This window comes from Aotus nancymaae, unplaced genomic scaffold (genome assembly GCF_030222135.1).
Source record: "Aotus nancymaae isolate 86718 unplaced genomic scaffold, 86718_ANA_hifiasm-v0.15.2.pri h1tg000022l_1, whole genome shotgun sequence".
NCBI classification, from domain to species: Eukaryota; Metazoa; Chordata; class Mammalia; order Primates; family Aotidae; genus Aotus; species Aotus nancymaae.
This window is the reverse complement of record NW_026988435.1, coordinates 344,807-368,739: the sequence shown is the minus strand read 5'-3', so window position 1 is coordinate 368,739 and position 23,933 is coordinate 344,807. Positions and strand designations below refer to the sequence as shown.

Sequence of the window (23,933 nt, the reverse complement as noted above, 5' to 3'; positions counted from 1 at the left end):
AGCTGGGACTACAGGCATATGCCCCCACCCTTGGCTAATTTTTGTATTTTTAGTAGAGATGAGGTTTCCCCATATTGGTCAGGCTTGTCTTGAACTCCTAACCTCTGGTGATCTGCCCACCTCAGCCTCCCAAAGTGCTGGGATTACAGGTGTGAGCCACTGCACCAGGCCACATCTTTTTTCTTCTTCATAATTTTATGGACAAAAGATACATACTTAGGCTGAGTGCAGTGGTGCATGCCTGTAATCCCAGCACTTTGGGAGGCTGTGGTGGGATGATAACTTGAACCCAGGAGTTTGAGACCAGCCTGGGCAACATAGCAAGACCCTATCTCTCTTAGTAAAATTTTTGTTTGTTTGTTTGTTTTGATTCTGAGATAGAGTCTCTGTCTCCCAGGCTGGAGTGCTGTGGCGTGATCTTGACTCACCATGAGCACCACCTCCTGGGTTAAAGCAATTCTCCTGCCTCAGCCTCCTGAGTAGCTAGGACTACAGGCATGTGCCACCACACCTAGCTAATTTTTGTATTTTTAGTAGAGATGGGGTTTCACCATAATGGTCAGGCTAGTGTCGAATCCTGACCTCAATCAATCCACCTGCCTCAGCCTCCCAAATTGCTGGAATTACAGGCGTGAACCACTGAGCATGCGGCAAAGGCTGCTTTTAAGATAAGGTGAGTTTACTTACAGCAGCAGAGGGGAAGAGCAATCCAACTAGGAAGTTGGAGGTCCAGTTGGAGCAGCCGGCCACTGCCATCGCAGCTGGGCAGGGGCCCTGGCTGAAGAATTTGGCCACAATAAACCAGGGAATGGGGCCTGGTCCAATTTCAAAGAAGGCCACAAAGACCAAGATAGCCCCAATACAGACAAAGCTCATGCCATTATGGTCATCCTGTAAGAGGAAAGAACAGAGAAAATTAAATGTAAAGACAGCATGACCTAGGATCTAGGTTCCCAGATGCAACTAATGGCAACCTCCTATGGTACTGGCCTACAGTACAGAAAGTGGCAAGGCTTGGATTTATTTTTATTTTTATTTTTTGAGACAGGGTCTTGCTCTGTTGCCCAGGCTGGAGTGCAATGATGCTGTAACAGCTCACTGTATCATCAATCTCCTGAGCTTAAGTGATCCTCCCACCTCAGCCTCTCAAATAGCTGGGACTAGAGGCATGTGCCACCATACCCTAATTAAAAAACAAATTAAAAAAAAAAAAAAAAACAAATTGTAGGCTGGGCATGGTGGCTCATGCCTGTAATCCAAGCACTTTGGAGGCCAAGGCAGGCAGATCACCTGAGGTCGGGAGTTCAAGACCAGTCTGACCAACATGGTGAAACCCCGTCTTAAAAAAAAAAAAATTGTTTTTTGGCTGGGCTCTGTGGCTCACTCCTTTAATTCCAGGACTTTGGGGAAGGGTGAGGTGAGTGTATTATTTGAGATCAGAAGTTGGAGACCAGCCTGGCCAACATGGTGAAACCCTGTCTCTACTAAAAAACACGAAAATTAGCTGGGTGTGGTGGCATGTGCCTGTAATCCCAGCTACCCCGGAGACTGAGGCAGGGGAATCACTTAAGCCCAGGAGGAGAAGCTTGCAGTGAGCTGAGATCCCATCACTGAACTCCAGCCTGGGTGACATAGCAAGACTCTAACTCAAGAAACAACAGCAACAACAAAATCAAAACATTTTATTGTTGTTGTTTTGTAGAGACTGTTTCTTGCCATGGTGCCCAGGCTGGTGTTGAACTTCTGGGCTCAAGTAATCCTCTCACCTTGGCCTCCCAAACTTTGTGATGTTAGATATGAATGATTGCATCCAGCCAGACTTGGATTTTTGAATTCCATCTATGTGATCTCATATATGCCACTTTGTGCAGAGACCATGTCATTATCAGTAAAGTGTGATTACCTTCATATTATTATTGTTATTATTATTATTATTATTATTATTATTATTTTGAGATGGAGTTTTGCTCTGCTGCCCAGGCTGGAGTGTAATGGCAGGATCTTGGCTCACTGCAACTCCACCTTCTGGGTTCCAGTAATTCTCCTGCCTCAGCCTCCCAAGTAGCTGGAATTATAGGCATGTGCCACCATGCCCAGCTAAATTTTTTTTTTGTATCTTTAGTAGAGATGGGGTTTCACCATGTTGGTCAGGCTGGTCTTGAGCTCCTGACCTCTGATCCACTTGCCTCAGACTCTCAAAGTGCTAGGATTACAGGCATGAGCCACCACACCCAGCCATCTTGATATTATTTTAAGAATTAAATTAGATAATTTGCAAGCTATAATAATGTTCTATAAATGTAAGGATTCTAACAGTTAACCTCCAGTTCTCCGATCACCCACCTTTCTTAAAAACTCTGGGCATCTTGCTTCTCTCCTGACTTTACTGACAAACTTCAACCTTAACAACCCACCTGCTGTATCACAGAAGTCAAATGTAACCTCTCCTCCCCCTCCATTGCTTTTCTTCAAAGGACACTCAACTTTAATAACAAAGAAACAGTCATGAGTAGGGAACAAAAAGCCATACCTCCAAGGCCTATCATGTGCAGAGTCCTTCTTCCTGCCCTTTCCACCAGAAATAGCTAGAAAAGAAAGAATATGACAGGAAACCAGTTTTCCTTTCCATGAAAACAGTGTCTGAGCTACTTGAAATCTGCCTTACTAACACAGAACACTTGTTATACACACACCTCCTGTGACTTTTGATTTTATATAGATACACATCACTTTCCATTCACAGGTCCTGGCTCAAAATCCCCACAGCCCTTGCTGCAGTCTTTTGTTATAATGTTGGGATGCATTAGGCCTCAGGAGCAGGCCTCAGAAAACAGAATTCTTCTCTGACTTTCTCCTGCTCTCCCACTTGGTGGGACTCTAATCTGACTGTGGGTCATAAAACCCTCATTTCAGAGAGGCTCTTGCCCCACACGCTAGAGGAAGAAATGCTACACAGAGGCCAACAAATAATCTAAACAGACAGGCCTTGCTGGGTTCAGATCGTACCCTTTTTGTCCAATCACATTTCAGAACCTTTGTCCATGCTTCAATCATGGAGAACCAATGAAGTCTGCATAAAAGGCCCAAAAGGCAGGGTGTGAGGAGCTTCCAGATATCTGAACCCCTGGAAGCTGACAGGAAGGTCAACAACTCATCTATGTGCTAGGAGTGCACCCACTCCATGGAGACAGAAACTTCCATGCTCAGGACTGCTCTGGACGTCCCACTATAAATCTCTTCATCTGGTTGTTTATTTATGTCCCTTAAAATATCCTTTAAAACAAACTAGGAAACAATCTTTCTGAGTTTTGTGACCCACTGTAGCAAATTAGTCAAACCCAAAGAGGGCATCACGGGAATCCTGATCTCTAACTTGTGGGTCAGAAGCACAGGTCAGACAGCCTGGAGCCAGTGATTGGCATTAGAGTGGGGCTGTCTTGGGAACTGGGCCATCAACCTGTGAGATGTGATGCTATCTCCAGGGAGACACTGTCAGAATTAAATCAGAGGACACCTAGATGGTGTCCACTACAGAACTGATTGCTTACTTGATGGGGAAAAATCCTCACATATTTTGGGGATCATGGAAATCTTGTTATTATTGTTGTTTTAGTGTAAAAACAGAGGAAAAACACAGTTTCAGAGTTTTTCCAAACACCTCTCCAATTCCAAATTGAAAGCATACTATGTAGTCCCTTGTATATTTCCTCCTTTCCCATCCAACCCATATTTGCTTTAAGAGTGAAGACTAAACCCAGCATTGAATAGATCTCTTTTTTCCCATTGACAACTAAACCATCTGGGCAAGCTGGCTCACACCTATAATCTCAATATATTGGGAGGCCGAGGAGGGCACATCATCTGAGGTCAGGAATTCAAGACCCGCCTGGCAAACATGGTGAAACCGTCACTGCTAAAAATACAAAAATTAGTTGGGCATGGTGGTGCACACCTGTAGTCCCAGCTACTTGGGCAGGCCAAGTAAAAAGTGATAGCACCAGCCAGGTGTGGTGCTCATGCCTGTAATCCCAGCACTTTGAGAGGCTGAGGTGGGCAGATCACCTGAGGTCGGGAGTTCGAGACCCACTTGACCAACATGGAAAAACCCCGTCGCTACTAGACAGTGTCAAAATTAAATCAGAGGACAACTAGATGGTGTCCACTACAGAACTGATTGCTTACTTGATGGGGAAAAATCCTCACATATTTTGGGGGTCACAGAAATCTTCTATTATTATTGTTGTTTTAGTGTAAAAACAGAGGAAAAACAAGTTTAATACAAAATTAGCTGGGTGTGGTGGCACATGCCTGCAATTCCAGCTACTCTGGAGTCTGAAGCAGGAAAATCACTTGAACCCAGGAGGCAGAAGTTGTGGTAAGCCAAGATTAAGCCATTGCACTCCAATCTGGGCAACAAGAGCGAAACTCTGTCTCAAAAAAAAAAAAAAAAAAAAAAAATTAAACAACAAAAAAGGTGTAACTAAATGGTGGTAGAGCCATGCAATCCATCTTTGAACATCTGTAGTAAGGATTCTTTTCTCCCCTCAAAATTATCAAACCATACAACTTAAAAAAACTACAGTGAAGATAGTATTAACCACACCCATGCCGATGGTGGCATAGATGGGTTCTTGAACACCTGCATCCTTGAAGATTCCTGTTGAGTAATAGAACACCTAGCAGAAAACAAAACATGCAACTTTGATACAATTCTGCATACCAGTTAAACAGAACCTTCAAAAAATACTTAAGGCCAAGCATGTGGGTCAGGCTGTAATCCCAGCACTTTGGGAGGCGTAGGCAGGAGGATTGCTTGAAGTTAGAAGTTTGAGACCAGCCTGGCCAACATGGTGAAACCCCATCTCTACTAAAAATACAAAAATTAGGCTGGGTGTGGTAGCTTACACCTGTAATCCCAGGACTTTGGGAGGCTGAGGCAGGTGGATCACCTGAGGTCTGGAGTTCAAGACAAGTCTGACAAAGATGGAGAAACCCCACCTCTACTAAAAACACAAAATTAGCTGGGCATGGTGGTGCATGCCTGTAATCCCAGCTACTTGGGAGGCTGAGGCAGGAGAATCACTTGAACCCAGGAGGCAGAGGTTGTAGTGAGCTGACATTGTGCCATTGCACTCCAGTCTGGGCAATAATGGTGAAACTCAGTCTCAAAAAAAAAACAAACAATAAACAATAAACAAAACAACAAAACCAAGAAAGCAAACAAAACAAAAAAACAAAACTTAGCCAGTTTGGGATTGCACACACCTATAGTCCCAGCTACTTGAAAGGCCAGACAGAGTGAGACTCTATATCCATAAAATAGAATGAAAAAAAAACACTTAAAAGTCCCAGGAAGTAAGAAGTCCTTTTTCTAGGGTTTTTGTTCAATCCTGATACCCCTTCTGCCAATAAATTATCTGTATCTTATTTCCTTTTTTTTTTGAGATGAAGTCTTGATGTGTCACCCAGGCTGGAGTGCAGTGGCATGATCTCAGCTCACTGCAACCTCCACCTCCCAGATTCTTCTGTTGCAGCCTCCCAAGTAACTGGGACTACAACAGCCCAAAACCATGCCCAGCTAATTTTTGTATTTTAATCAGAGAAGGGGTTTTGCGTTGTGGGCCAGGCTAGTCTCGACCTCCTGACCACTCACCTCAGCCTCTCAATGTACTGGGATTATAGACATGAGCCACTGTACCTGGCCTTCCTTTCTCTTTTTAAATGTTCTCAATTTTACCTAGTCATTTCCACTGTTTCTTTTAACTATGGGGATACAGACTTCCCAGAGTGCTGGGATTACACTTCACTAATTTATATGAAGGTGTAATTCCTACTAAGTCGTTTCTTTTTTGTAAGTTGAAACAGCAACTCACTGTGTTGTAGCCCAGGGTGGTCTCAAACCCCGTCTCTACTAAAAATACAAAAATTAGCCAGGTGTGGTGGTGTACACCTATAATCTCAGATACTTGGGAGGATGAGGCAGGAGAATCACTTGAACCTGGGAGGTAGAGGTTGTGATAAGCTGAAATTGAGCCACTCTATTCCAGCCTGGGCGAGACTCTGTCTCAAAATAAATAAATAAATAAAAAGTAAAACTAAAAAAATTATAAAATAAAATTTCTTATAGTGAAATGACTTTGCTATCTAGTACCATCAAGCTAGGTAAGCTAACTCCCAAATCATCTGACCTAAAAACAGTTTACTCTTCTAGGTAAACACTATGCAACCTCTCACCCATCTGTCTGTAAGGAAAATCAGAAAACATCGTTTGCACAAATGTAGGTTGGAAAAGTGATTTCTAACCCTGCGGTGCATCAGATTGATTAATTGACTTTTTATAGTCTGTTTTTTTTTGTTTGTTTGTTTGTTTTAAGATGGAATTTGACTCTTGTTGTCCAGGCTGGAGTGCAATGGTGCCATCTCTGCTCACTGCAACCTCTGCCTCCCGGGTTCCAACAATTCTCCTGCATAAGCCTCCCCAGTAGCTGGAATTACAGGCATGTGCTACCACGCCCAGCTAATTTTTTGTATTTTAGTACAGACAGGGTTTTACCATGTTGGCAAAGCTGGTCTCAAACTCCTGACCTCAGGTGATCCACCTGCCTTGGCCTCCCAAAGTGCTGGGATTACAGGCATGAGCCACCACTCCAGGCCCACTGATTGATTTATAGATGGATTCCTGCTCTCTCTCCCCCATAATTCTGGTGTAGCCAGCTTTGGATGATGATTATATGTGGAGAAAAATCTGTTCACTGACTAAATTATGAGCCACCTTAGTCCAACAATAATTAATGTACAAATCCCAGCACTTTGGGAGGCCCAGGCAGGTGGATCACTTGGAGACAGCCATTTAAGACCACACTGGACAACATGGTGAAACCTCATCTCTACTAAAAATACAAAATTAGCTGGGTGTGGTGTTGGCTGCCTGGAATTCTAGCTACTTGGGAGGCTGAGGCAAGAGAATTACTTGAACCTGGGAGGTAGAAGGTGCCATGAGCTGAGACTGCACCACTGCATTCCAGCCTGGGTGACAAAGCAAAACTATGTCTCCAGGGAAAAAAAAAAAGAAAGAGAAAGAAAGAGAGAGGGAAAGAATGTACATAGTATACTCTGAAGTGGAAGGACTCTGTCCATCAGAGTGCTCATGGATCATCTGTAATTTCTCACAGGTGATCTTTTATCAGAGTACTCATGGATCATCTGTAATTTCTCACAGGTGATTCTTTATCAGAGTGCTCATGGATCATCTGTAATTCCTCACAGGTGATCTTTTATCAGAGTGCTCATGGATCATCTGTAATTCCTCACAGGTGATCTTTTATCAGAGTGCTCATGGATCATGTGTAATTCTTCACAGGTGATCTTTTATCAGAGTGCTGATGGATCATCTGTAATTCCTCACAGGTGATCTTTTATCAGAGAGCTGATGGATCATCTGTAATTTCTCACAGGTGATCCTTTATCAGAGTGCTCATGGATCATCTGTAATTCTTCACAGGTGATCTTTTATCAGAGTGCTGATGGATCATCTGTAATTCCTCACAGGTGATCTTTTATCAGAGAGCTGATGGATCATCTGCAATTTCTCAAAGGTGATCTTTTACCAGAGTGCTCATGGATCATCTGTAATTCCTCACAGGTGATCTCTTATCAGAGTGCTCATGGATCATCTGTAATTCCTCACAGGTGATCTTTTATCAGAGTGCTCATGGATCATGTGTAATTTCTCACAGGTGATCCTTTCCTGGTCCTGTTTTGTGGGCCAGGACTGTGGTGAGACAGCTGGGAGTTGCCTCAGGTACCTTCTTTTATTCTTTTTTAAATAGGCACAGACCAATACAAGGTACATTCTTTAAAGAGGTGCTCATTCTTAGGGCTACATTTGCAAGTAGCTACCTCACCTGCCTAGTCCCAGCTCTGCTGCTCTGGAAAGTCTCAGAGCATATTTTTCTCCAGTAATATGTGTGGCCTACATTGTCATTTCCAAATGAAGAAAGCTGAGAATGGGATTCATCAGAATCACCAAGGAGGCTTTCTCAAACTACTGTGCATTTCATCCCAAGTTTTTCTTTTCTTTTCTTTTTAAAGACAGGGTCAAGTTGTATTTCTCAGGCTTGCCTCCTGGGCTTAAGTGATATTCCCACCTCAGCCTCCCAGCTAGTAGCTGGGACTACAGGTATGCAGAGCCACCACAGCTGGCTCCTTCTATGTTCTGATGAAACAGCCTCTAGCCCATCACAAGAAGCCCTTCCATTTCAAATACAAATATCCTGGTATATTAGGTAGGAGAAAAGGCCAAGAACCAATTTACTATTTTGAACATCAAAATGATGCTCAAAATAGTAAGTTTTGCAAAATGCTTTGCTACAAAATGACTTAATCTCATTGATCAAAGACTAATGGAAAAGCCTCAGGGGATGAAGCAGAGTGCTCTTCATAACGATATTTTATCCACAATTGACTAGAAGTTACAGGAACACTCTCTTCCCACACTCTACACTCAACAGCAGGAAGCTGATATTCACATGGGATACAAGGACTGTCTGCCAAATGCTAGCTTCCATTTTGCCACACTCTTTAAACTATCATGCTCTCTATTCTAGTTGTAAAAACATATACACTAGTGGCCATGTGCTTAGCTCATGCCTGTAATCCCAGCACATTGGGAGGCCAAGGCCGGCACATCACGAGGTCAGGAGTTTGAAACCAGCCTGACCAACATGGTAAAACACCATCTCTACTAAAAATACAAAAATTAGCCAGGTGTGCTGGGATGTGCCTGTAATCCTACCTACTCTGGAGGCTAAGACAGGAGAAATGCTTGAACCCAGGAGGCAGAAGTTGCAGTGAGCCACAATCTCAGCTCACTGCAACCTCCACCTCCCGGGTTCAAGCGATTCTCCTGCCTCAGCCTCCTGAGTAGCTGGTATTACAGACACCCACCACTTGGCCTAGCTAATTTTTGTATTAGTAGAGATGGGTTTTCACCATCTTGGCCAGGCTGGTCTCAAATCTCCTTACCTCATGGGCTACCTGCCTTGGCCTCCCAAAGTGCTGAGATTACAGACATGAGCCACTATGTCAGGCCTTCTTCCTTTTTTTGAGAAGGAGTTTTGCTCTTGTTACCCCAGCTGGAGTGCAATGCTGCAATCTCAGCTCACTGTAACCTCAACCTCCCGAGTTCAAGCGATTCTCCTGTCTCAGCCTTCCAAGTAGTAGCATGATCTCAGCATACTGCAAACTTCATCTCCTGGGTTCAATTAATTCTCTGCCTCAGCCTCTGAAGTATCTGGGACTACAGGTGCCTGCCAGCACACCCGGCTAACTTTTGAATTTTTAGTAAAGATGGGGTTTCACCATGTTGGCCAGGCTGGTCTCAAACTCCTGATCTCAGGTGATTCCCCTCCTTGGCCTCCCAAAATGCTGGGATTATAGGTGTGATCTACTGTGCCAGGTTTTTTTTTTTTTTTAATTTCATAGAAACAGTCTCACTCTGTCTCCCATGCTGGAGTGTAGTGGCATAATTATAGCTGACTGCAGCCTCAAACTCTCGGGCTCAAGTGATCCTCTTACCTCAGCCTCCTGAGGCCTGAGTAGCCAGGACTACACAGGCACACCAATACTATACCTGGCATTTTAAGTGAAATATTGTAAGACACCTTTGACCTAAGGTATCATACTCACAGCATTGATACCAGAGAGCTGCTGAGAGAGCTGGAGCATGATGGGAATGATGATGGGCTGTCAATAGCTGGGTACTCCATAGAGCTCCAGCACGGTGACTTGCTTTTCTTGTGACACCCTTGCACTCTCATCCTTCATCCCCTGGATGTGTTGCGATACATCCTGGGTGCCCCACATCCACTGGAGGACTGGTAAAAAGAAGAAAGAGGAAAGAAAAAAGACAATATCATGTCCCAAATTCATTCTTCCTGTAAGGCAGCTAGGAAAGGGCCGCAAGAGATGAGATGATCAGTAGCATCCATTCTTGTACCTGCCTTCTCACCTTGTTCTTTAGGGGCTGAAAATTTTACTCAAGGGTAATCAGGGTTCAGCATGGTGGCTCATGTCTGTAATCCCAGCATGTTGGGAGGCCGAGGTGTATGGATCACCTGAGGTCAGGAGTTCAAGACCAGCCTGATCCACATGGTGAAACTCTATCTCTAACAAAAATACAAAATTAGCCAGCTGTCATGGTGCATGCCTATAATCCTGGATGCACTGGAGGTGAAGGCAGGAGAATCACTGAACCCAGGAAGCAGAGGTTGCAGTGAGCCGAGATCACACCACTGAACTCCAGCCTAGGCAACAGAGTGAGACTCTATCTTAAAAAAAAAAGAAAAAACCTCTGGGTCCAGTGGCTCATGCCTGTAATACCAGCACATTGGAAGGCAAAGGTAGGTGAATCACCTGAGGTCAGGAGTTTGAGACCAGTCTGGCCAACATGGTGAAATAATGTCTATACTAAAAATACAAAAAAAATTAGCCAGGCATGGTGACATGTGCCTGTAATCCCAGCTACTTGGGAGGCTGAGGCAGGGGAATTGCTTGAACCTGGGAGGTGGAGGTTGCAGTGGGCTGAGATCCCACTACTACACCCTAGCCTGGATGACAGAGCAAGATTCTATCTTGGTTAAAAAAAAAAAAAAAAAAGAGTTAACAGAATCCTCTTCACTTGGATTCCAGGGGGCAGGGAAAGGGTATCAGAGAAAATAGGTTCAGAACCCTCATCCTTCAAACAAACCACAACCATATACTTCATATACTGAAGTGTGAAGGATACTCACTCCATGTAGCATTCTCCTATTCTTTTCTGTTAATGGCAAAAATCTGGGACTTTCAGGGTGAAATGGAAGGGCTGCACTTTGTAGCACAGCAGGAAGGATGGCAAAGCCCAATAGCACTGGCCACAGCTCTTCAGACCCAAGGATTAATTCCAGAGCAAAGATCTAGAAACCACAAAAGATAATGCCATAAACCCCATACCTTCTAGGCTACAAGTTCATTAAAAAACAAAAAGCTCAGAAAACCATACATTCTTCTATCATGGGAAAAAATAAACAAATTACCAAGCATGATGGCTCATGCCTGTAACCTAGCACTTTGGGAGGCCAAGCTGGTTGGATCGCCTGAGGTCAGGAGTTTGAGAACAGCCTGGCCAACATGGTGAAACACTGTCTTTACTAAAAATACAAAAATTAGCTTGACATAATGGTGCGCACCTGTAATCCCAGCTACTCGGGAGGCTGAGGCAGGACAATTGCTTGAACCCGGGAGGTGGAGGTTGCAATGAGCCAAGATCTAGTTACTGCACTCCAGCCTGGGTGACAGAGTGAGACTCCATCTTAGAAAAGAAAAAAGAAATGGTGTTTCTTTTCCTTTCTCTGCTCAGCCTGCTTCCTCAGCTAGTATGTGAGCTATAGTAACAATATCTAAAACTTCCATATATAATCGAACATGTGCCAGATATTCTTCAGTGCTTTAACTATGTTAACTTTTTAATGACCCATGAAATGAACACTCATCAGCTATGAGAACTTCTACAGTACCTGGGCCACCAGAATTCCAACAATGATGCCTAGCTGGTTTAGAGTGACAAAGGCACCCCGCAGGGCATTAGGTGAGATCTCTCCAACGTACATGGGCACAAAACCTGTGCACAGTCTGCAGAAGAGACCAATAACCAAGCGGCCCAGGATCAGCATTTCAACCAACTCAGCTACTTTACACAGTCCCATAAGGCAGCCACCAGTGACAGCCAGCAGGTTGACAATCAGCATTGAATTGCACCTGTAAGGTGTGGGGTTAGCAAAGCGAGAGGCTCCTAATCTCTCCTCTCCTGTCTTCATTATTCTGCTCTTCTCCAGGCTCATATCATCTTTTTTTTTTTTTTGGTCTAACTTTTCCTTTTCACTTTCTATTATCAGAATATTTCTAGTTGGGAGCCCAGCATGATAGTGCCAGCCTGTATGTAGTCCCAGCTACTCAGGGAGCAGAGGTGGGAGGTTGAGGCTCTAGTGAGCTATGATTGGGCCATTGCACCCCAGCCTGAGTGACACAGCAAGACCCACCTTCTTGGGTGAAGGGAGGGTGTGTGGGGGGAAACATTATCAAGTTAAATAGGTTGCCTTATTAGTTTTTAAATGTGAATTCCACTTGCATTTCTAGAATATCTAACTGACAAATTAAAACCCTTCCTGGCCGGTCGTGGTGGTTCACACCTGTAATCTCAACACTTTGGGAGGCTGAGGCGGGTGGATCACCTGAAGTCAGGAGTTCAAGACCAGCCTGGTGAAACCTTGTCTTTAAAAATAAATAAATAAATAAAATAAAACACTTCCTTCTTCAGTTGTAACTGAAAACATATTCTACCTTCTAAAACATATTATTAAGCTAGTATAAAATAAGAAATTTCAGTTTTCTTTTGTTGGCCGTCATCCTCATTTGCCATAGACTTAAAAATTACAAAGATAATTCCTACCAATCCTGTGTAAAATAATGAAAACATTTATATGAAACCCCAATTTCTGTTTTTAAAAAAGTAAACAACTTTGGACCTTGAGAATTAAATATGTTTCTGGAAACCCCATAGTTGAGCTTACTAGAGTATAATTGTGAACTAGCCCTAGCTGGGCTGCAAAAGCCAGCCACTCACACAGCTCATCTTCTGCACAGCTAGGTGGGAGCTATGGAGGGTAGCAGAGCTCCAAGCAAGGGCAGTCATATTCGGGGCCCATTGAACTAGGTTTCCCTTGATTAGAATTCAAGGTGTTCAGATTCAAAGGCATCATCACCTCCCTCCCCTAAGTCTCTATGCTTTTCCTCAGTTCAGCTGGTAGAGCCCACTTCCTTGCCCAGTTTCTAGTCAATACCTGCCAAAGTGATTGACAAAGGGTCCAATGGAAAAGGAGCCGATCATACCACCAACAGAGAATATGGCCACAGACAAGGACCAGAGGGACGTGAGCATCTCAGAAGGAGGGGCATTTTTCTTGTTCTTCAAAGTGTTGTTGACAAATTCCTTTATGATCTGCAAAATAAAAGGGTTGGTGGCAGGGCAGACTGTTGCAGTTGGATGAGAACAAAAGGCACAAACATGCCAGGTGTGGGGACTCACACCTGTAATCCCAGCACTTTGGGAGGCTGAGGCAGATGGATCATGAGGTCAGAAGTTCAAGACCAGCCTAACATGGTGAAACCCCATCTCTACTAAAAACACAAAAATTAGCTGGGTATGGTGGCATGTGCCTGTAATCACAGCTACTCAGGAGGCTGAGGCTGCAGTGGGATGAGATTGTGCCACTGCACTCCAGCCTGGGAAACAAAGTGAGACTCCATCTTAGAAAAAAAATTATAGGACATCCTTGAAAGAAATAGAAGAAAAAGAAAAAGGCCAGGTGCTGTGGCACACGCCTGTAATCCCCAAACTTTGGGAGGCTGAGGCGGGCGGATCACAAGTTCAAGAGATCAAGACCATCATGGCCAAGGTAGTGAAACCCCATCTCTACTAAAAATACAAAACTTAGCTGGGTGTGGTGGCAAGCACCTGTAATCCCAGCTACTCAGGAGCCTCAGGCAGGAGAATCACTTGAACCCGGGAGGTGGAGGTTACAGTTAGCCGAGATCTCACCATTGCACTCGAGAGTGGGACTCCATCTCAAAAAAAAAAAAAAAAAGAATCCCTTCTTTCTCCTCTTGTTGTTTGCTATCTTTGAGAGCCTTTTTTAGTTTTCTTTCCTTTTTTTTTTTAAGACAGTCTCGCAGGCCGGGCGCGGTAGCTCAAGCCTGTAATCCCAGCACTTTGGGAAGCCGAGGCAGGTGGATCATGAGGTCAAGAGATCGAGACTATCCTGGTCAACATGGTGAAACCCTGTCTCTACTAAAAATACAAAAATAAGCTGGGTATGGTGGTGCATGCCTGTAATCCCAGCTACTCAGGAGACTGAGGCAGGAGAATTGCCTGAATCCAGGAGGCGGAAGTTGCGGTGAGCCGAGATTGCGCCATTGCACTCCAGCCTGGGTAACAAGAGCGAAACTCCGTCTCAAAAAAAAAAAAAAAAGACAGTCTCGCTCTGTCACCTAGGCTGGAGTGCAGTGGCCCAATCTCAACTCACAACTCACTGCAACCTCCACTTCCCAGGTTCAAGCAATTCTGCCTCAGCCTCCCAAATAGCTGGGATTACAAGCACCCACTACCACACCCAAATAAATTTTCTTTTTTTTTTTTTTTTTTTTTAGTAGAGACGGGGTTATGTCATGTTGGCCAGGCTGGTCTCCAACTCCTGACCTCGGGTGACCCACCAGTCTTGGCCTCCCAGAGTGCTGGGATTACAAGCATGAGCCACCGTGCCCAGCCAATATTTTATCATTCTTATTCTTCAGATAACATTAAAGCACAAAAGGCCACAAATGGCAAAGGGTAATTACTTATGAATAAAAAGAACTGCAGAATGTACCAAGTATATGGCTGGAATAGTCTCTCCCACCACCATTTATGTATATTACACAATAGCAAAACAGGAAAGATTTAGGAAGATGATAGGTATTGTGATTATCAACATAACCAAGACAAACCTATTTGATATCTGACATCAGTTTTTTTTTGTTATTTTTTTGAGACAGGGTCTTGCTCTGTTGCCCAGGCTGGACTGCACCAGCAGGATCTCAGTTCACTTCAACCTCCACCTCCTGGGTTCAAGCAATTTTCTTCCCTCAGCCTCCTGAATAGCTAGGATTACAGGCGTGCACCACCACACCCAGCCAATTTTTGTATTTTTAGTAGAGACGGCGGGGGGCGGGGGTTCTTTTTAAAGAGATGAGGTTTCACCATGTTAGTCAGGCTGGTCTTGAACTCCTGACCTCAGGTGGTCTGCCCACTTTGGCCTCCCAAAGTGCTGGGATTACAGGCATGAGCCACCATGCCCGCCCCGAGATGGGTATTTACCATGTTGGCCAGGCTGGTCTCAAACTCCTAACCTCATAATCCACCCACCTCAGCCCCTCAAAGTGCTGGGATTACAGGCATAAGCCACTGCACCCGGCTTTTTTTTTTTTTAAAGATGAAGTCTCGCACTGTTGCCCAGGCTGAAGAGCAGTGTCAGAATTTCTACTCACTGCAACCTCTGCCTCCCAGGTTCAAGTGATTATTCTGCCTCAGCCGCCCAGGCAGCTGGGATAACAGGTGCCCACCACCACACAAGCTAATTTTTTGTATTTTCAGTAGAGACAGGGTTTCACTATGTTGACCAGTCTGGTCTCGAACTCCTGACCTCAGGTGATCTGCCCACTTTGGCCTCCCAAAGTGCTGGGATTACAGGCATGAGCCACCGTGCCCAGTGCTGACATCAGTTTTAATACTCATATTCTGTCTGTTGTCCATCTCTCTGCTATCCTAGGAATTGACTCTCTAATTTCCCTTCAAGGTACTGCTTCCTGTAAATTGTAATTGGCTAGTTATTCATTCACTCCATCTACTTAAGCTCCTTGAGGGAAGAGGCTGTGATTTAGTCCCTGACCAATGGGCACTCCAATAAATACTTATGGAAGAAAGTGAAAATTCACATAACTCCAATGATGTTTTACATAAACTCAATTTTGGGATCCTCAATAAAGCTGTTTCTAGTAGCCAGTGAGAAGCGTTTTATCAAATAAGAGGAGAGACAGCTGAAGTTGAGGTAAAAACATCTCTCGTGTATTTTGAGTCGTTTCTCCGTCACCCACCAGCAGTTTCCCCATCTGCAAAATGAGCAGGGATTGGATTAGGCCATCTTGCTGTCATAAAATTCTGTGATTTAATGTGGCTTACCTTGTCATATAGAATTTAAAACACTTAGAACACGCCACCTCTCCTCATAGCATCACCTTAGCCCAAACTGCTTCAGTGAGCCGCAGTGAAGCTGGAAATCATGATTCTGCTTAACCAGTTATCAAATCTGAGTCTGTTTCCTCCTCTACCAGCTCTCCTGACTTGGGTTGATACTTCTGAGGGTCCGCTGAGATACGTTCTGTTCAACACCTATATTATTTCCTGAGTCTATCAGGAGGAGGAGGAGAATTAGGACAGACTGTCCCTATCACTGTTCCACATCCTCCTTACTTCATTTTCTTTTCTCTCTGCTACCTTCACACTCCCAAACTCACTCTTTTTGTTCCTCTGTCAGCTAGATTTTATCTTCTAGGTCATTCTCACTTGGGAAAAACAAATAAAGCCAAACCAAAATACCTCACAACTCTCTTAACTCAAACACTTATACTTTTCAAAAAATGTAAGGTACTATGACCAGCCCAGCTCCAAGCACCCAGTGAAACCCCCACCCACCTGAAGCCAAAATGTCCAGCAAGTGGACCAAAGCCAAGACCACCACGAAGCGGGCACAGCAGGCCACATCCAGGAGTTTAAGAAGGCTTTCAACATGATTGGCCAGAACTGTGAAGGCTTCATTCACAAGGGTGACCTGAAGGACAAGCCGGCCTGGCCGGGGAAGAACCCCAAGAATGAATACCTGCAGAGTATAATAAGCAAGGCCCGAGGCCCATCAACTTCACCACTTTCCTCACCATGTTTTGGGAGAAGCTGAATGGCGGGGACACCCAGGATGTGATCCAAAACACGTTTGCCTGCTTCAACCAGGATGCCTCAGGTTTCATCCATGAGGACCACCTCTGGGAGCTGCTTGCCACCATTGGTGACAGCTTCACAGATGAGGAAGTGGATGAGGTGTACTGGGGGGCACCCAATGATATGAAGGGCAAGTTCAACTAGGTAGTGTTCACCTGTATCCTTAAACATGGCTCCAAGGACAAAGCTGACTAGGACACCCCAGCCCTCCCAATGCCCCGGCCCCGTACTCCCACCAGTCAGCCCTCCCAATGCACGCTCCTCTGTACCAGCTCCCTGACCATGGGCCTCTCTCAGAGGATCCTCCCTTTGAGGGCTTAGAGTCCCAGCTCCCAGTGGAGAAATCAGGCCAAGAGAAGCGAAGTGCAGGACTGAGGTAGATGTTCACACAGTGATCCTAGAGCCCTGGGCTGGAGTTTCTGACCCCTCCAAGGAAAGACCGAAGAGATGGGCCAGAGGGCAGGACATGGTGGCACTGAGGGAAGGCCCCAAAGAGAGACCATTCCTAGGCTGCTCCCCAAGGAGGAAGGGGTCCTGTGTGCCTCTAGGAGGAAGGGACCCTTAGTCATGGGATCCAATACCACTTCACATGCATCCCCGCCCAACCCCAAGTTCACCCAAGTCCTCTCTCAGAGGACAGGATGCCAGACCCCTCCCCTACACCCTGTCAGGCCACCAGTGCACACCCACCCAGAGCGGCCACCCACCTTGGGAATTTGCTCAAGAAGACATCTGTTCCAGAGGAGGCAGAATCTCCAACAGAGGGCTGAGCACTGAAAACAAACAAACAAAAAAGTGAGGTAATGTTTACTAATCTGTAAAATTAACTGAAATTAACATTTCTTAAAAATCAATGGAAATTCAGGCCAGGCAAGGTGGCTCAAGCTTGTAATCCTAGCACTTTGAGAGGCCAAGGCAAGCAGATCACAAGGTCAAGAGATCGAGACCATCCTGACAAACATGGTGAAACCCTGTCTCTACTAAAAATACAAAAAGTAGCTGGGCATGGTGGCCTGCGCCTGTAGTCTCAGCTACTCAGGAGGCTGAGGCAGGTGTATTGCCTGAACCAGGGAGGTGGAGGTTGCAGTGAGCTGAGATTGTGCCACTGCACTCCAGCGTGGTGCCTGGTGACAGAGTGAGACTCTGTCTCAAAAAAAAAAGACAAAAACACCAATGGAAATTCAGCCAATGTGGCTCACGCCTCTAATCCCAGCACTGTGGGAAGCTGAGCTGGGTGGACCACTTGAGGTCAGGAGCTCGAAGCCAGCCTGACCAACATGGAGAAACCCCCATCTCTATTAAAAATACAAAATTAGGCCAGTCATGGTGACTCACACCTATAATCCAAGCACTTTGGAGGCCAAGGCGGGTGGATCACCTGAGGTAGGGAGTTCAAGACTAGGCTGACCAACATGGTGAAACCTGTCTTTAAAAAAATAATAAAAAAAAATACAAAAAATACAAAATTAACCCGGCGTGGTGGTGCTTGCCTGTAATCCCAGCTACTCGGGAGGCTGAGGCAGGAGAATTGCTTGAACCCAGGAGGCAGAGGTTGTGATGAGCCAAGATCATGCCATTGCTCTCCAGCATGGGTGACAGAGTGAGACTCAGTCTCGAAATAAAAAAAAAAAAAAAAAGGAAATTCTAAATTTAGTCTGTGTATTAAACTGGGACAAAACTAATAACAGTATTTCGCCAAGGACACTTAGCCTTATTCCCATTCTCTCACACTTCAGGTATAAATCATTAAATGAATCCAGCACTGAATAAATGAATGATCTGTAATTTCCTAAGACAATTCCAATTGTCATCTTGCATAAATCTGCAAAGCTGATCCCACCGCCACAGCACTTTAACTCCTGGTAGGTTTCTTTCAAGGCCAAGGCGATTCCACCTCCAGGGTCCAATTACCTCCACCGGAATCGTGCTCCCAAGGCTCCCTCAATTCCTTCAGGTCACCAGACAAAGGACATCCTTACAAAGGCCTCTCAAACTGACCCCTTCCCCAATTCCAACCTAACATACAGTCCCCTCCCCCCTTCCTAGCCCTACTACAGATTTATGGCATTCTGTTACACATCAATGCATTTTATTTTATTTAGACGGAGTCTCAATCTGTCCCACAAGCTGGAGGGCAGTGGTGCAATCTCGGCTCACCGCAAACTCTGCCTACTGGGTTCAAGCAATTCTCTGCCTCAGCCTCCCAAGCAGCTGGGATTACAGGTGCCCACCACCGTGCCCAGCTAAATTTTTGCATTTTTGGTATAGACGAGGTTTCATCATCTTGGCCAGGCTGGTCTGGAGCTCCTGACCTCATGATCCACCCGCCTCAGCCTCCCAAAGTGCTGGATTACAGGCTTGAACCACCGCGCCCGGCCATATCTACACATTTTCTTATCTGTCTCTCCCTTAGAATATACAGTCTAGGAAGGCAAGGGCTGGGGTGGCTTCGTTTGCTATGAGATCCCAGCACCTAAAGCGGAGCCCGGGACATAGTAGGTACTCAGCAAACCACGAATCTCCTCTCCAAGGCTCCGAGGCGGGTTTCCCAGAGCCGCAGGACCCTTCCCTCTTAGGCCAGCCCACCTCCGAGTAGCTGCCCACCTCTACTCGAGGTTCCCCCACCCCCAGCCGCTGGGATCGCGCGGTGCACCCACCTCCCAAAACCCGCGAGAGCGGCTGGGCCCCGCGGCTTCACTCAACCGCGCGCCTCCCGCGCCGCTGCGCCTGCAGCCTTGGGACCCAGTAACTACCTTGAAAAGCCTAGGATTCGACTTTGAATGGTCCGTTAATGTGGTCGCAAAATGTGACTGGTTCTTCGGGCGCCCTCCGTAAGCACGGCAAGCACTCACCCGCGGTCCGAGCAAGGGTCCCGCTGGCGGTCGGGGTCGCCCGGCCCCGCCCGGGTTCTCACCTTCGCACCACAGAATCCCGCTGATGTCCCAGAGGATGCCTCAGGGCATCCCCTCTGGCGTCCTCCTGTGTCGGGGTGGGGGGAACCCTTTAAGGGGAAACAGTCCCGGGCCCCACAACCCTTGGCGCCACCATTAGGAGGGTGTGAACATTTCTGCCTTAAGAGATGCCGTAGCCCCTCACCCCTCAACCCCCGCCCTCCAACCCCGGATGTCGCCGCAAGCGGCCCGGCGGGGCTGGGAAGGCCCTAGGTGAGATGGGCTAGAGAGTCCTTTCAGGCCGCGCGCGGTGCCTCGCACCTGTAATCCCAGCGCTTTTGGAGGCGGAGGGCGGTGGATGACTTGAGCTTAGGAGTTCGAGACCAGCCTGGACAATATGGCGAAACCCAGTCTCTACTAAAAATACAAAAATTAGGCCGGGTGTGGTGGCTCACGCCTGTAATCCAAACACTTTGGAGGTCAAGGCGGGCGGATCATCTGAGGTCTGGGGTTCAAGACCAGCCTGACCAACATGGTGAAACCCAGTCTTAAAAAAAAATACAAAAATTAGCTGGGCGTGGTGGTGGATGCCCGTAGTCCCAGCTACTTGGTAAGCTGAGACAGGAGAATCGCTTGAACCCAGGAGGCAGAGGTTGTAATGAGCCGAACTCCCGCCATTGCACTGCTTTCGGACTCAGGAGTTCTTTTTGGATGAAAAGCCCTGCAGTCGTTCTCTCCACTTTTTGGAAAACACTCTCTAGGGTTTTGGGCTTTGGAGGAATAAACATTATCCCTTGCTGCCTCGTTGGTGCCATCCAGCGTAAGGCCTCTATGGACCGCACAAAGGTGTTTGTGAGAGAGTGTTCTCCCCTAGCCCAAGCATAAAGCTTACCTTGAAATTACCTGGAGCCTCACCACAACAGTGGGGCTTTCAGTAAAGGGTCGATAAGTCAGTAGCAAACAAGGGCTATTAAAAGCGTCTATACTCCACTTCTCACGTGAGAATATCCCAGTCAACAATAAACACGTCAAAAGGTGTGCAACTGATTATCCATCAGGGAACTTCAAATTAAAACTACATGAGATACCAGCTCTCGCCCACTAGAATGGCTAAAACAAAGGTAGGGGTGGGGGTGTGGAGAAAAAAGGAAGTGAATGCCAAACCTGAGGAATGTGGAGTGTTCAGTACTCATACATTTGTTAATGGGGTATAAATTGATAAATTGGGCTGGGCATGGTGGCTCACGCCTGTAATCCAAGCACTTTGGAGGCCAAGGCGGGTGGATCACCTGAGGTCAGGAGTTCAAGACCAGCCTGACCAACATGGTGAAACCCTGTCTTAAAAATTAATAATAATCATAAATTGATAACTTGTTTGGCAACACTTATTAGAACATATACCTACCCCTGAGAACATATACCTACCCTGAGCCAACAATTCCACTCCTAGGTATGTACTCAACAGAAATGTATGCATATGTTCACCAAAATGTAGGTACTAAAATGTTCATCTCAGCCTGTTCCTTGAGTTGAGTATTTTAAAATATATTTAGGTGAGGTGTGGTGGTTCATGCCTGTAATCTCAGCACTTTCAGAGGCTGAGGTAAGTAGATCGTTTGAGCTTAGGAGTCAAAGATCAGCCTGGCCAAGATGATGAAACCTCCTCTCTACCAAAAATACAAAAATTAGCAGGGCTTAGTGAGGTATGAGTGTAGTACCAGCTACTTGGGAGGCTGAGGCAGGAGATCATTTGAGCCCTAGAGGCAGAGGTTGCAATGAGCCTAGATCATGCCACTCCAGCCTGTGCTACAGAGCAAGATTCTGTATCAAAACAAAACAAACAAAAAAATAAAGTAAACCAAAAGAATCCAAACCCCTAACCCACCACCATGATACCCTTAAAAAAGGGGGGGGGGGGGTGATTGGAAATTGGCCATTTGATTTCTTTTCTTTTTCTTTTTCTTTTTTTTTTGAGATGGAGTTTTGCTCCGTCACCCAGTTTGGATTGCAGTGGTACCATGTGTGCTCACTGACACCTCTACTTCCTAGGTTCAAGCAAGCATGTCCTTCTAATTTTTGTATTTTTAGTAGAGATAGGGTTTCACCATATTGGCAAGGCTGGTCTTGAACTCCTGACCTCAAGTGATCTGCCTGCCTCGGCCTTCTACCACACCTGGCATTTTTTTGTTTTTGTTTCTGTTTTTGTTTTGTTTCCTTGAGATGGAGTCTCACTCTGTTGCCCAGGCTAGAGTGCAGTGGTGGGGTAATCTCTGCTCACTGCAACCTCTGCCTCCTAGACTCAAGCAATTCTGCCTCAGCCTCCCAAGTAGCTGGGACTACAGGTGTGCACCACCAAGCCTGGCTAACTTTTGTATTTTTAATATTGGTGAAGTTTTGCCCTGTTGGCCAGGCTGATCTTGAGCTCCTGACCTCAGGTGGCCTGCCCATCTCAGCCTTTCAAAATGTTGGGATTACAGGTAAGAATCACCATGCCCAATGGCCATTTTATTATTTTGCAATGTTAAGGTCATTAATGTATGACTCAGAAGAGGAGTGTGTGGAAGTAGGATGTGAAAGCCTAATTATAGAATAGTCAAGAGAGAATGAGGTGACTTGCATTGGAATGGCATGGGGGGGCAGGGAAGAGAGAGAGAATGAGGGGACAAAAATCACCAACAGGCACAGAACCAATACAGAGAGCTCTTTGGAGGAATGTCATAAATTTCCTTATACTTTATCACATTCTGTAAAAGAAAATGATGAGTGGTAGGAATAAAAGATGTGGATTTCAAGAGAAATTTTTTTCTAACAAAAGAAAATTTTTGGCTTTGTGTGGTGGCTCAGTCCTATAATCTGGCAGTTTGGGATGTCAACACAGAGGGATCACTTGAGCTCAGGATTTCAGGAGAAACAACAGCACGGTAAACTACCATGCCATCTCCCCTGCCATCTCTTAAAAATAAATATTTTTTCTTTGAGAGGGAGTCTTGTTCTTGTCACCCAGGCTGGAGTGCAATGGCACAAGCTCAGCTCACTGCAACCTCTGCCTCCCAGGTTCAATTGAATCTCCTGCCTCAGCCTCCTGAGTAGCTGGGATTACAGGCACCTGCTACAATGCCCAGCTAATTTTTGGATTTTCAGTAGAGAAGGGGTTTCTCCATGATGGCCAAGCTGGTCTTGAACTCCTGACCTCAGGTGATCCACCCACCTCGGCCTCCCAAAGTGCTTGGATTACAGGCATGAGCCCCAGTGCTTGGCCTAATTTCAGCACTTTGGGAGGCTGAGTCAGGCAGATCACCTGAGGTTAAAAGTTGAAGACCAGCCTGACCAACATGGAGAAACCAGGTCTCTACTAAAAATACAAAATTAGCTGGCTGTGGTGGCACATGCCTGTAATTCCAGCTATTTGGGAAGCTGAGGCAGGATAATTGCTTGAACCAGGGAGGTGGGGGTTGCGGTGAACTGGTATCTCCCCATTGCACTCCAGCCTGGGCAACAAGAGCAAAAGTCTGTCTCAAAACACATACACACCCACACCCACACCCACACACACACACTGCCATCTCGGTTATCAGATTTGCATGGTATCACAGTGCCTGTGTTCAAGGAAACCTCATTTTATGAAATAGCCCCAAAGTGCAAGAATGGTTGTGTTGCTAATTCAGATATTCCTTTTTTGTTGTTGTTGTTGCCCAGGCTGGAGTGCAATAGTGTGATCTTGGCTCACTGCAACCTCCACCTCCCTGGTTCAAGAGATTACAGGGGTATGTCACCATGCCCAGTTTTGGTTCTTGTTTTTGGTCTTATTAGTAGAGATGGGGTTTCACCATGTTGGCCTGGCTAGTCTCGAACTCCTGACCTCAGGTGATCCACCCACCTTGTAATCCCAAAGTGCTGGGATTATAGGCGTGAGCCACCACGCCCGGCCAGTAATTCACATATTCCAAAGAGAAGCTATGAAGTTCTCCCTTTAAATGAAAAGGTAAAAAGTCTCAATGAATGGCTGGGTGCGGTGGCTCATGCCTGTAATCCCAGCACTTTGGGAGGCCGAGGTGGGTGGATCACAAGGTCAAGCGATCAAGACCATCCTGGCCAACATGGTGAAACCCTGTCTCTACTAAAAATACAAAAAACTATCAGCTGGGCATGGTGGTGCACACCTGTAGTCCCAGCTCCTCGGGAGGCTGAGGCAGGAGAATTGCTTGAACTCGGGAGGCGGAGTTTGCAGTGAGCTGACATCCTTCCACTGCACTCCAGTCTGGCTGCTGGCGATGGAGTGACACTCTGTCTCAAAAAAAAAAAAAAAGTCTCAATGAAAGAAAGAATCAATCATATGCTGAGGTTGCTAAGATTTGTGGTAAGAATGAGTCTATCGGCCAGGTGTGGTGACTCATGCCTGTAATCCCAGCACTTTGGGAGGC

General features: G+C 45.9%; 1 protein-coding gene and 1 pseudogene across 1 annotated transcript in view; one reads left to right on the top strand and one right to left on the bottom strand.

The window, feature by feature from the left end:
• The window catches only part of LOC110568882 (solute carrier family 2, facilitated glucose transporter member 3-like), a 28,158-nt gene extending 5,083 nt beyond the window's left edge, over nt 1-23,075 (bottom strand). Inside the window, exons 1-7 of the mRNA XM_064379935.1 lie at nt 23,068-23,075; nt 19,375-19,555; nt 17,329-17,394; nt 12,876-13,033; nt 9,688-9,875; nt 2,531-2,585; nt 688-891 (exon numbers count right to left, since the gene is read on the bottom strand). Coding sequence (XP_064236005.1) covers nt 9,815-9,875; nt 12,876-13,033; nt 17,329-17,394; nt 19,375-19,555; nt 23,068-23,075 — 474 coding nt within the window. The 3' untranslated portion in view covers nt 688-891; nt 2,531-2,585; nt 9,688-9,814. The remainder of the gene's footprint in view (nt 1-687; nt 892-2,530; nt 2,586-9,687; nt 9,876-12,875; nt 13,034-17,328; nt 17,395-19,374; nt 19,556-23,067) is intronic.
• LOC110568881 (myosin regulatory light chain 2, smooth muscle major isoform-like) lies at nt 15,559-16,887 on the top strand (annotated as a pseudogene).
• Nucleotides 23,076-23,933: the final 858 nt, after the last annotated feature.